This window comes from Podarcis tiliguerta, assembly GCF_965153285.1.
Source record: "Podarcis tiliguerta genome assembly, chromosome: 12".
NCBI lineage: Eukaryota > Metazoa > Chordata > Lepidosauria > Squamata > Lacertidae > Podarcis > Podarcis tiliguerta.
This window is the reverse complement of record NC_139545.1, coordinates 4,907,917-4,921,180: the sequence shown is the minus strand read 5'-3', so window position 1 is coordinate 4,921,180 and position 13,264 is coordinate 4,907,917. Positions and strand designations below refer to the sequence as shown.

At 39.5% G+C, this 13,264-nt stretch overlaps 1 protein-coding gene across 2 annotated transcripts in view; it reads left to right on the top strand.

Moving 5' to 3' along the window:
- The window catches only part of POU6F2 (POU class 6 homeobox 2), a 305,677-nt gene that overhangs the window by 69,654 nt on the left and 222,759 nt on the right, over positions 1-13,264 (top strand). For both annotated transcript variants that reach the window (XM_083407054.1, XM_083407055.1), the window contains exon 2: positions 1,130-1,301. In XM_083407054.1, coding sequence (XP_083263180.1) covers positions 1,130-1,301 — 172 coding nt within the window. The remainder of the gene's footprint in view (positions 1-1,129; positions 1,302-13,264) is intronic.

Genomic DNA, 13,264 nt, shown 5'->3' with positions numbered 1-13,264 from the left:
CGACCAATGTGCGGATGGGGCAGAGGGAACATGCTAACCAACCTATTTCTGCGCTGGTCACCTGTTCTCTGCATAAGAACCATTTAGGCATGAACTTAGCAATAAATAGTTGGGAGATCGCAAAACAAGGTCACTTGTTTCTTTTCGGCTCCCCATCCCCACCCCCCACCCCAGTTTCTGCTGCTTATTGGCAAAACTGAAGAATGCTAGATTGTTTTGGAAATCAGAACTGAACTCCCCCTCCATTCCTCTGAATGAGAAGATCAAATAGATTCAGATAATCAGGAAACATTTGAAAACTATACATATATATTGCGTAGATGCGTTGTGGAATTATAATGTCCCAAACACCAGCATGATTGCAAAAATTTAGTAAGTATCCTTTGCTAGTTTTGTCTTTTTCAAATGTGAATATATATGTTTCTTTTATTTGTCTGCCTGCCTGTATATATATATATATCTTTTTCCTTAAGTGTGAGATTATGGACTTTCAGAGCCTAATAACCCAAAGGCAAAAGTAAACCTTTCCTTGATTGTCTTTTGATTATATGAAATACTTGTGCCATTTGAATTATTACTTTGCAGTGTTGTGGAAACAGTTTTAATATTGTGAGCGTTGCTGTTTTGCTTCTGATTTGATTGCTATTGGAGTGAGAAAGCTTTTCCTTTTGAGAGAGAGAGAGAGAGCTCTAGGACATTCGCAGCCTTAAAAAAAGAAAGAAAGAAAAAAGCGCTGCTGGACCATCACCCCTTTCTTACCGCATTAAAGTAAAAGAGCGAGGTGTAAAAAGATGCACGCAAAAGCAGCACGTCCCACAATTAGAGCAGCGCTGCTTATTGCCGCTTCCCCTGAAGTTTTCTCTCCGAAGCATCCGGAATCTCTCACATGCTAGTTGAGCTTTAATAGGGTGGGGAGTAATGGAAAACTCATTGGGTCTGTAATAGCTCTTCACTTGACTGCAGCCAGCAATAACAGCAGGAGCAGCCAGAGATAAGAGAAGGAGTGTGTGTGTGTGTGTGTGTGTGTGCACAAGAGAGAAAAAGGGGAGAGAGGGAGTGAGAGATAGGAATACGCGCACCAAGGCTGCCACTTCCCTCCCCCCCTCACTCTTTTCCCCCCACATCCTAGGATCCAATGATAGCTGGACAAGTCAGTAAGCCCTTGCTGTCACTGCGGAGTGAAATGAATGCAGAGTTGAGAGGTGAGGACAAGGCAGCTGCTTCAGACAACGAGCTGAATGAGCCCCTGCTTGCGCCTGTGGAATCAAATGACAACGAGGACGCTCCCAGCAAGCTCTTCGGTAAGTCTGCCTAGGTCTGGCATCTTTGGGTGGCTCTTGCCTCCGCACTGTCTGGGGGTCACAGGAGGCGAGGGATGGGAGGCGAGAGGAGATGGGGACCACTTTTTGCAGAGCCACTTTGCCCACCTTGCCTCCCTGCCCAGCTTGGTGGCTGGCAAAAGTTTGATCTTGGAGGGGGGGTGGCTCTGGGCAGCTGCACAGCTGCCACCTGCAAGCTGCACAGGCTCTGGGGCAATTCCCCCATAGGCATCTGTGGGACACCCACCAGGCTGCTCTTGCTACCTTTTGTCTCTTGGATGTTTCATTCTTGGGCTACCATGTTGTCCGGGAAAAAGTAATCACCTGGGTTAGTTGCTTTGGTTTTATTACGAATTACTGCGCTGAATCTGGAGGGTGCAGGCAGCCTTTCAGATTTTCCTTGCGCTGTCTCTGAACACTCTCTTGTCCAGAGTAAACTTTTCTTAAATATTTAGAAGAGGAGCCCCCCCTTTTTTTGTCGCTCTTTAAAAAGAGATCATGTTTCCTGGTTAGCCATTATAATTCCACTTTAGGAAAATCTGATTTGAGTTTAATTTAGTGTAAACTTAAAGAATTATGTGTTTTAAATGAAAGAAGGAAATGAAATACATTTTGTGGACTAGAAATGTATTGAATGGTACATTCTGGCATACTGTGGGTAAACTGTGTTTTAAACAGCTGGATAATAGCTAAAGAAAACGTAGCCTTTCAGGAATATTGGTTTCATATCCAAAATGAAAATAAGAAGGGTGACACTCCAGCCCAGACATCTGTCATTCAAACCAGTGACACCCTGTAAGACAACTCAAGCAACTGTAATCTCTAATCAGAAAAAGGAGCAGAGCGTGTTCAGGGGGTGTGCTTGAGTGATAGATGTTGATATATGTCTGTGCTGGAGCAGTACTACACAGCAGAATGTGACATTTGGATTCTACAGCAATTGCTTCTGAAAGAGTCTCTTTTAATTATTTCCACGTGTTACTCTTTTTTAAAAAAAGGGCTAGGAAGCCTCTACAGGAAACATGCATTTGTATTTTACAAAAGTATCTTGTTTGGAAAAAGAATGTACCTTTTAAAAAACAACAACCAAAATTATTATTATTGTTGAAATCTGTAAGGAAGGTGAAGATATACTCAGATGTCTGTATTTTCACTACAGCAATAAGCTGCAAAATGATTTTTGCAAGAGGTTCATGCAATATTGATCAAAAGAGATGCCCTATCATTTCAGAGAGACAGGTAGATGCACAAAAATAATGTAATTATATAACATGACCAACTGCATAATTATATTTGAATTATATAATGCCCACTATAGACTGTCATTTCCTATTAAATACAAGTTGTTAGTGATATCTGTTTCTATGAAAAGAAGAAAAAATAAGACAATTTCCTTTTCACATGTGAATGTTTAGCTGCCGTCTAATTGAATCTATTTCATGCAGGGAGTGACATGTGATGTTTTCAAAAATTATAAAGCTGATATTTCCAAGTAACATCTGAACAATTTTAATAATCTTAAATGTCCAAGTATTTTGAAAAGTAAGAGATCGATTTTAAAAATCTGGCTGCTTTGGAAGTTGGTTGTCCAACACTATTTACTGCTAAATTCATTTAGACATCAAACTTAGAACAAAACTATTTGTACTCTTGATTGCTATTCAATCAGGCTATGTGCTTTAAGTACAGACACAAGTTTTATAATAAAGAATGACATCTCCTTAATGATGATTATATGGTTATTTATAGTAGGAAACTTCTGTTCAGGTATTGCTAGAATAAGAATAATATTTCTATATTGTTTTAAATTGCCATAGAATTAAATTGCAACAGGTCAATTCATGATGAAAAATATGCAAGAAAAGTAACTAAAAATTAGATCTTCTTAAATTAATATAAACACTGTGAAATCTCAATGATTTCAACGGATATTTAGCACTTAAAGCTTATATTTGTATCAATGGGACTTGAAACAGTTGAATTTTGGCTAGTGGTTCCTTCTTTTAACAGTACCAAGAGAGCAAAAGATCAAGTTCCTAGTTTGCATGTATTTGATGCAGCTGGAGTGAATAGCTGTAAATATTCCTCTTTAAACCACTAACAGGCCAGTCCTATACATGTCTACTCAGAAACAAGACCAGTTGAGATTATAGTACTCAATCCCAGGTAAATGTCAGAGGATTGCAGCCTTAATCAGAAACACTTCCATTGATTTGAGTGACAATGCTTGAGGGGGCGGCACTAAATGTCCGTGTATAGAAGGCACTTCTATAGAGTTGTACTTTGCATTCAGATTATATATACCTCCAATTAAGGGGAGATGTAGGAGGAGAAAGGGACGAGGCTTTGGCTGTAAAAGGCAATAGAAGTGTATCAGAGACACATGGGAATGTTTAGACCATGTCATGCCTGTAATTTGTGGTGTGTTTTTGTATTTTTAATTAAACAAAATTAGGACATTCAATTTTCTTGTCTGTAGAAGAGAAAGTTCCCCACGGCGCTGTTGTCTTCCGTAACACTTTCCCAGTGTTTAGAAAAGTTGATGTCATTATTCGGGTCACATTTTATCATCATTGTTTATGTATCTGGATGTCACGCTTTCATCATTTGGTTAAACATTTTTATTATTGTATAGGGCTCTGCATCTTTGCCAAGAGTGTCTCTCTTCTTAAACACAGACAAGGGGTTGGAATAAGGGCTGAGGCCCTCAACTTCCACTCACCCCCCCCCCCCCGGCGTTGCAGTATCTCACAGTTTCCCACAATTGTAGTGTTAGACGGTTTTATGTGTTAATATCTGATAGGACATAGCAGGAAGCTGGCTTTTCTCCAGGCAGCAGCTCCAGGTTTAGGTGGCAGAGATTCAAGATTAAGATTGATAGTACTCTTTCTTCCTTCTTTCTCCTCTTCCTCCATCGTTTTCTTTTTTGGCTTGTGAAGGCAATACAACACAGATCTGGCTCACCTCCAAAATGTACACTTTGGCACCAGTGGCAGAGAACTGAAGAACGCTAGTCTGAGTTTATTTAGCTTTCAAACAAATGCTAAGAACTTTGACAAAGATCCTTGGCTAACGTCACTGGTTTTAATATATTTTTATGTCCTAGTCTTCATTTTGTGAAGTACCTTCAATTAAAAAGTACCTTCCTTCCTCAACGAAACCCTAATTCTTGTGCTCATCAACTTATAAACATCTGATATCTTTCCTGTGCTTAATTCTGGGAAAATATTACCTGAGTGAACCTAAGTTCCATTTAAAGTGAATGCAAAAGTCGTAATAAAGGACCACTGTGTTCACTAAAGTATTACATCAAGAGTAATATTTTGCTTAACTTGCATAGTTCTAAGAGCTACATTACACTAATGTGATATAAATCCAGATTTCATTGAGAAACATGAGGTCACAGAAGACCATGTAGCATTTAAGCGATACATTATTTATTCCTATTAATAGCGGTATGAGGGGAGTTGATCCCTATTTTAGTTAGCATGAGAATATTAAGAAATAAGCAAAAGGTTTGTCAAAGGATTTAATTTATAGGCTTGCCGCTGTGCGGAGAATTAATAAATATATGTTTGCTGTAGTCCTGCATTTCCAGTTCATGACATTGGCACAATTTTAGGTCTCTTACAAGCATAACAGCAGACAGAATGTGTACTATATAATTTGACTCTGTGAATACTATTTCCCGCATGATGTTTTAAACCTAATAACAGTTTTAGAATAAATAATTATTAATCCTTGACATGGCATTTATATACACCATAACTATATTTTTGTTTTAAGCATTCACCGCCAGTCTCTTCATGTGAACAGGCATAAAATACCAAGGGCTACAGCCCTGACCATATTCCCCATAATAATTGTAGTGTCTCGGAGGTTTGCACCTCCACCTGTGTCCTGCATGCCCCTAAAAAGTCTCTTACTGCAGTCCTACGGAATACCAAAGTTGTTCTAGGGTTAGGGAACAGGCTCTTTCTGGTGGTCTAGGGCCACTGGCAGCACCTTCTTCCCCTTTTGCCACAGCTCCCCCCCTCGGCTTGCTCTGTGGGGCTGTGCTGGGCCATGCAGAGTCCGCTGCCTCCTGCAGGTCGTTGTCACTACCCGAGTTCAAGGAGTGGATCGGGCTGCCAAAGGAAGAGGATAAGAAACTCTTTTAGGCTCCTACTCCCCGGCAGCACAGAACGATGCTGTTCGTATCGAAACGTGGGATTTTGAACGTATAGTAAATAAAGTTCATCTGCAAAACCAAAGTCTTCCATTTGAGGTACAGCCCAACTGCGCCTGAAATCAGCTTCCGAAGTGACCGACAATTATGACTGGTCCTCCCAATCAGGTGGGGGGAAATAATACATTACATTAATAGTCAGATAGACTCCAATTCCAGTTTTCCTATATATGTAACCCGAAGTGAAAATCTATTCATGATGTGGGAAACGGGAACATTTGAGCCAACTTCTTGACATGTTTTGTGAACTTTTAAGACTGTTTAGTGATCATAACAAATGCCTGGAAAACACACACACACACACACGCATACTACTCTTTGTTAGCACTAGTGGATTTATCACAGCCTTCATCAACTTGGTGCCCTCCGGGTGTTTTGGACTACAATTCCCACCGGCCCCAGGCTGGGACTGATGGGTGTTGTAGTCTAAAACATCAGGAGAGCACCAAGTTGGTGAAGTCAGTTGCTTTATTGAATGAAAGTTACCTTTGCATATGCTGCATAACTTTTCAGAATTAAAGTGCTAAAATAATAAAATCCAGTGGTTTACTCCCTTAAAAGAAACAGGGCATAGCCGAATGTATATCCTATGTATAGCCCCCCTGATTTCAGCAGAATAACTAGTTGAGATGCTGGGAGATATAGGATTAGATCTCCTTTAGTGTTTGCTTTAGTTTAGAACAGCTGTGGGCATCCCCAAATAGCACTGGGAGAATAGCACTAGAACAGGCACCACATACCTGATCTACAGGGAAAGGTTCGTAGGTGATTTAGATAAGGGGAGAAAAACACAATTCTAAAAGGTTACATACTCTCACACCTGCTCCTATTCAGCCCCTTCCCCAATAACTAAAACTAAAACAAACAAACAAATCCATAGAAGATCTGATCATGAATCTCCCAGCACCTCATCTCCTTGGGCCTGTACTCTCAGTTAACTGTGTATAAGAATTATGGAATTACGCTTGCAGGCTTGGTTGCCATTGATTTCACTGGGAAAGAGTTATGCACGTTCTTAGCTCTCCCAATTAAATGGGCGAGACTTTCAGTCCTTAACTGGCTAGTTAAAAAACACATTTTTTTAGTTTTGCTTTCATTCATCTGCTGTCACATGCCCATGGACATTTTAGGGGACAGAGCAACACCAAATATTGGCAGGTATTTAAGTAGACCGCTAGGAAGTATTGATGTTTTGAGACCAAGGCCTGAAAAACTGGTTTGGGGCAGAAAGGACCGCTATTAGGAGATTGAGGTTTTTATCCATGCTATAGAGGACTCTAAGGTTTTTCTCAATGGAAAGTTTGGGGAATGAATTGGATGGTGGAAAATACTTTGCGACTCCTTGTTATGGTTTGGAATTTTCCATGTTCAAGGGGGTTCATGTTCTTGAACAAAATGCTTTTATTTTTAGAGTTCACCTTAAGAGTTGTATATAACCATATCTGCTCTGGTTAAAACACATTCATGATTTCGCAACATATATCAAAGCATTTGGGCATATTCTTATCTAACATATGCAACATTTCCCCATCTATGTGCTTTGCTCAGAACAAGAAAGGAGTGCAATATTATATAGTCCTGTGAGCTTTAAAATAAGCCAAACCCCCCCCCCCCAAAATGGATAAACAGTATAGTTTTGATGAATAAATAAACAATAGTTAATGATCAATCTGTCATTAATTATCTAGCAAATTACTTCAGTAACAAAGACTGTAGTCCAAAAGAGAAGAAGAAAAATGAAATCTCGGTAGAGAAAAACACAGTTTGCAACTGAATTGCTCTCTGACTGCCAGGCAGGTATTTTGCTTTTCAGTATAAAACTCTGCTTGCCTCTTTGGCAGCAGAAACAACTGTGCTGAAAACTTTAGAGAATACTCCTGCTCTATATGCTGAAACTATTACAGCAGTACAGTATATAGTGCCATCTGTTCTTGCACCCACAAGTTGCACTCACAAGTTGTAGCTTTTAGGTTACAGTCCTGTCCTGTGTTCCATGCACATTTTTGCCACTGGGCTCCACATAACTTCACTGAGTGTATGAGTGGGAAATTACAGTCATAATATTTCCCTTAGAGATATAAATCAGGCACTAATTTCTCTTTTGTATGGCAGACCACATAAAAGTCTAAAATTGATGCTCTGAGCAACTTGGAGGAAGGGGACCTCACAACAAATAAACAAATACTGAGTAAATGTTTTATACAAAAGAAACATCATAACATGATTTCTCGGTCTTAAGTATAAATCCTTGCAGACATGTTCAGGAACAGCAATTTGGGTAATCATGCAAAACAAAATTGCTTATGAAAATGGTTTGTAGAGAAAGGTTGTGCTAAAATATATATTCATGTACTTAGATTATGGTTTTCAGGTGTTTTTTTTGACCTTTTTCAGGTGTATAAATAAAGACAATTAAAAAGCACTGTAATTATTTAATTTAAAAGAAGTAATTTGTCCCTAGTTTTTCATCATTTCGAAGCAGGGGTAGGACTGGGTATTCTATGCAAATCATCATTAAAATGTGCAATATATTTAGTTGTATATGGTGTGATTATTACTCAATGAGTTAGACTTGGAAAGTGTATATGCTTAGTCATGGCTTAAAAGTCACAAAATACTAGCAAAACAGAGGAAATGAAACACACACACACACACACACACACACACGTGCAACATTGTGTTCTGCAGTAGTTGAGGGAAACCAATACTCACTCCTGTTTCATAACCAATGACTAGAACCTATTACTTAAAAGTGTTCTTACAATCTAACCCCAAAACTATTTACTTGGAAGTTAGCCACACTGCTATAAATAGAAATTACTCATATGTAACTATGCATAATTAACTTTTGCCATTAATGTAAAATGTCAGATTAACCATCTGATCTAAGTGTATGCAGAACATTTTTCCTAATTATTTTAGTCCATTTGTTTTCCTGTGCTGAAACCTTTAGTTTCAATATTAATTACCAATTGTTTCCTTATTAATTTATTAAACTCAAATTTCTAATTTTTCTTTTACTTGTTTCTTTGACTTGAACCCCCCAGAGTGGCTGGGGCAACCCAGGCAGACCAGTGGGATAGAAATAATAAAATTGCTATTGTTGTAGTTTTTATCTGACTTTTCTTTTTTGCTGTGGAGGTAACAGCAATGAAGCAGATTTGGGTGGCTGCCCCTAGCGGTGCCCATTTTATATGCACAGAATGCTCTAAATGTTGCATCATTGGGGCCTTCCAAGGGGGGGGGGGGAATCACTGGCCACCACAAACATGTCAGCTTTCTCCCTAGAATGATCCAAAGTTCGGGGCATTTGGGGAAAATAAAATGTTGGGTGCAAAGTGTAGCTGCCAAAATTAGTTCTGCTGCTGCCTCTCTGGAGAAAGATAAGGCCCCCTTATCCGTACTTATTAGTACCTATTTATCTACTTGCACTGGTGTGCTTTTGAACTGCTAGGTTGGCAGGAGCTGGGACCGAGCAACGAGAGCTCACCCCATCGCGGGGATTCGAACTGCCGACCTTCAGATTAGCAAGCCCAAGAAGCTCAGTGGTTTAGACCACAGCGCTACCTAATGTAAAATCCCTCTATGTGACATGAACATACAACACAATTCAAAGAAACGTCATTTTCTCATTTATTGAAAAATGAATGCAGCTACCTCTGCTGATCCAGAGAGGCTGGCACATAGGCATGAGGTGGCTCTCATATATACATACCCAGCAAGATCAAGAACCATGCAGGCAAGTGAATGTTGTTTGCATGATTACTGAGTTTTTCATGCTTCCTCTAGCAATCAGAGCTCAACCCACAGTTTCTGTTTCTGGATCTGGAACTGCAAATGTACCCCGGATTTGACAGTTAGTGCTGTCAGCACTGATGGTCTCTTTGGAAAATGAGGACATGGCATTCAGTCTCCTCTTGCTCCTGCACATATGACTACTGCTGTCAAAACTGACAGTGCCAATCATCCGATTGGCAGATACAGTTAATTTCATTGCTGTGCATGTGTACCAATGGATTGGGACCAGAGAGACAAAGATGTCTGGTGTAGTTGAACCCACAATGACTGATTTAGCTGCTGTTAGCAAATTTTAAAAATAGTTTCCGTACCTTCAGATTTCATTTCATTATTTAAATTTCTACACTTTTGGCATATCAGGTAATACTGATGTGTACTATACTTTTCTCAGTTTCTTTTAAAGTGTTTTTAGCAAATGACGTCAGCTTCGGGCAACTCCATCAAACATGTAGGAAGGTTACATATTGGCCGTCAATTTTCTAACAAATTCCCTTGACATAATCCATATGGATTGCATGGATTAAAATTAATAGGTTAGTAATTTTACTCGGAGTAGACCCATTAAAATTAATAAGTTAGTAATTAAGTTCAGTGGGTCTTTTCTGAGTAAAAGTTAGTTTCATCAACTTCAGCCAAACGGTTAAGCATTGTATAGAAAAACATAACCCCCGAGAGATTTGTTTCTATAAAACCACAGTTTAAATGCTTGCTGTTTCTAAAGGAACATATTTCTTAGCAAACTGTAAACAGATAATTTGAGAGAGAACGGGTATGTTCTTTGATTGAGAACCTTGCTGGTTTGTGGTTGAGATTAATAATACATCAGATATTCACACATTAAAAGGAGATGGATGTGAAGGGGGAGAGAAAGGACATAGTTATTTATTCAAACTCTCCATGGGAATGTGGAGGTTAGCCAGAAGAAAAGTTAGATTTGCCCAAATATGCACCAGCCTTTTATCACTTAATACCTTCTTGCATACCTCTCTCTCTCTCTAATATCCTATCTTATATAGTTCTGTTATTGTGTTTTCTATCTTAGCTTTTGTTCTTCCTGGTGCTTCTGTAATTTTCGGTTTTAAATCCTTTTCTGTACAAAACTTCCTCATCATATGTTTGGCATTTAGCACTGGAGAGTAAGAAATCAGTTAATGTATTTTTAGATGTTCATACTGGGCAATGGGCCCTTCACAAAATCTTCCACGCATCTCATTCCTAAAGCTGCTTATCTGCAAATAAGACTTACAGATTTAAATGAAATTTAAGTTGAAGTAATGGCACTTAAGATGATCTCATACCCCATTATTAGGAAGATAATTCTACTAAAATAGTGAGAGTTATTTGCAAGTAATAAATCCCATTTAGAGATTGTGTGGAGCATCATCAGTATGGCATGTAAACACACAATGTGGATGTAGGTAGAAGATTAGGGACCACTCACACACCCAAAGCAGTATGGTATGTCTTATACGCACTTGGCATTAATTTTATTAATATGGCTTAAAATTTCAAATAGCTATTGTGTTAACACATATATTCACTTGCATTTATGTTTTATGCCATTTCACCTTGACTTGCGGATATTCTTTCCCCTCAGCTCTGGCTGCAACCACAAATTTCTAATTTGGGGCTTATTTCTGGCAATACCAATTAATTAGTTCCATCAGTAATATATCCTTTAAAAAGCCTGATTGGGGAGAATTTTATTTTATTTTTTTTATATTCCTGTCTGATTATGTATCATTGTAAAAACCAGCTGTAAAACCAAAGGGAACAAAAGTGTGTTTGGATGTGACATCTCCATGCCTATGTTCTGATACAGTTTTGACACTATCAGAAATGGGACAAAGCCCATTTAGTCTGAAAGCTCAGATCATCGGGAGAAGAATAACACTCCATTTCTATTCTGACTCAAGAGGCTGTTCTCCTTAAAGAAGCTGAAATTGTATTTGCTTTCTAAGTATTTCAAGTACTTAATCAAGGTGCAGCCCCTTAAAATTGTTGTCTGTCTCTTTAACATTAACCTACTACTTGTTAGTTCAGTGTCAATTTTTCCCTTTTCAAATTGGTAAAAAGAAGAAGAAGAAGTTGTTCCTCTCTGGAAGATGAAATTTCATTTTCTGAGACCCTGAAATGCCTCCAGCTATTGTTTAAACTCCAACAATTTTTAGTATAGTTTCAAGCTGCAGCCAGTTTAATCAGTGAATTAATCAGCTAAAACTAGTTGATTAATCAGTGGGGCTGAAAGTTAAGACCACACTTGTTTATTTTTAATAGGATTTTGGTTCTGGTGAGTTACTGTAACAGAGAATGAAAAAGAAAGCAGTTACTGTATGTTTTTTTACCTACGTTTCTTCAGAGTGAAGTACCCCGATCGAAAACGCAGGCTGCATTCACACAACAGCTTATTCCATTTCCCTAGCTTTAATTTTCACATTACATTTGAGCTTTCACATGACATAAAAGCCACTTCTGGAAAGCTAATGGAAGATAGTGTATGTTTATTGCTCCTTTCGGTGATATTTGATTCCAGAAATATCCACTTGCAGCCCCATTTAACTTGGAAAATTGCTGGCGTAAAGTGACAAAATTTGGGGCGGTATCCCAGCAAACTGTTCTTTCCTGTTGTTTTCAGGAGGCAGTTCATGGAGGAATGGATGCATGTGTGCAGCGGAAGAGGGGGTGGAAGTAGTGACACTGTCCAATGACATTTGTTGTTGTGTCACACCATGCCCACTGGAGTGACTGAGATATCGTGCAGCATGCCAGTATAGCGGTAAAAAACAACAACCCAAAAAACAGTTCCATACAGGTGCGTACCTAGGTGTTGGCTGAGTTGGTCCTGGGCCAGGGTACAAGTCCAAGTGGGTGCAAAAATCATGCCTCTTTGCTCTGGCTCTGGGCACCTCTGTGGAGGAATCTGGTCGCTGGCATAGGCCATCGCAGCAGCCCTCTCCTGTAGCGGAGCGGAGCAGAGCAGAGTCAACACCGATTACCACGGAGGAAGTCACTGATGGAGTGTGAAAGGCAATGGAAAGCAAACTTTTTGAGTATGGTCCATGGTCCCTCTCAGCTCTGGAGGCACCGATGCAGCTCCTACCAATGGCACAGGGGAGCCTGTCCATAGCAGTAGGCACTTCAGTGTGAAAGGAGCACTGGACAATGGGACAGAGGTGCTGGCGCTGTGATCAGGAGAACTAACGTGGTATCGCCAACATCTGAATGCACCCACAATGACCTCTCTGACCCATGTTCTCTTATGGTACCCAAGACCCTCTCCTGATGGTCACTGGGAAGCACCTTTTGGGAGAGGGAGGGTCACTTTCAGAAAATGGCTTCTTTCTGGCACTTGCAAAAGACGTTATTCTTTTCTTCCTGGGCATTTGGGCAACACTAATAGTTTGGCTTTTAGTGGCTGGCTGTGTGTGTTTATTCCAGTGTGGGGTCGAGTACTTTTAGACAAACACTCTTAGTATATCTGTTTTGTTTTAATCTATTTTTAATTTTAGATAGTTTGTATTTTCTGTTCTTTGTAAACCGCTTTCAGTTGTCCGAAGCAACATATAAATCAAACGCACTAAACTAAAAAAGGAGGATCACTATATGGCAGGAGGCGGTGGGGGGAGAGGGTAGTGCGAAGCTGAGATGATCTTGTTCAGTGAGCTCCTATCTGCGGTAAGATTTGAACCACAGTCTTCCCAACTTATAGCTCATTTTCCTATCTGCCAGCGATCTTATCCTGCGATCAGTGGAGATACACTTTTGTCTGGCTCTTTTCTACTTGTTTGAACCCTGTGTTTTTACAGGAGGGTAAATAGCATCACAGAAAACTGATGTCATTTCTACTACGCCTGTTATTTTGCCATTCTAAAACATGAAGATCGTGATAATAGGATTTGTCATAAGTGTGTATCCGCTC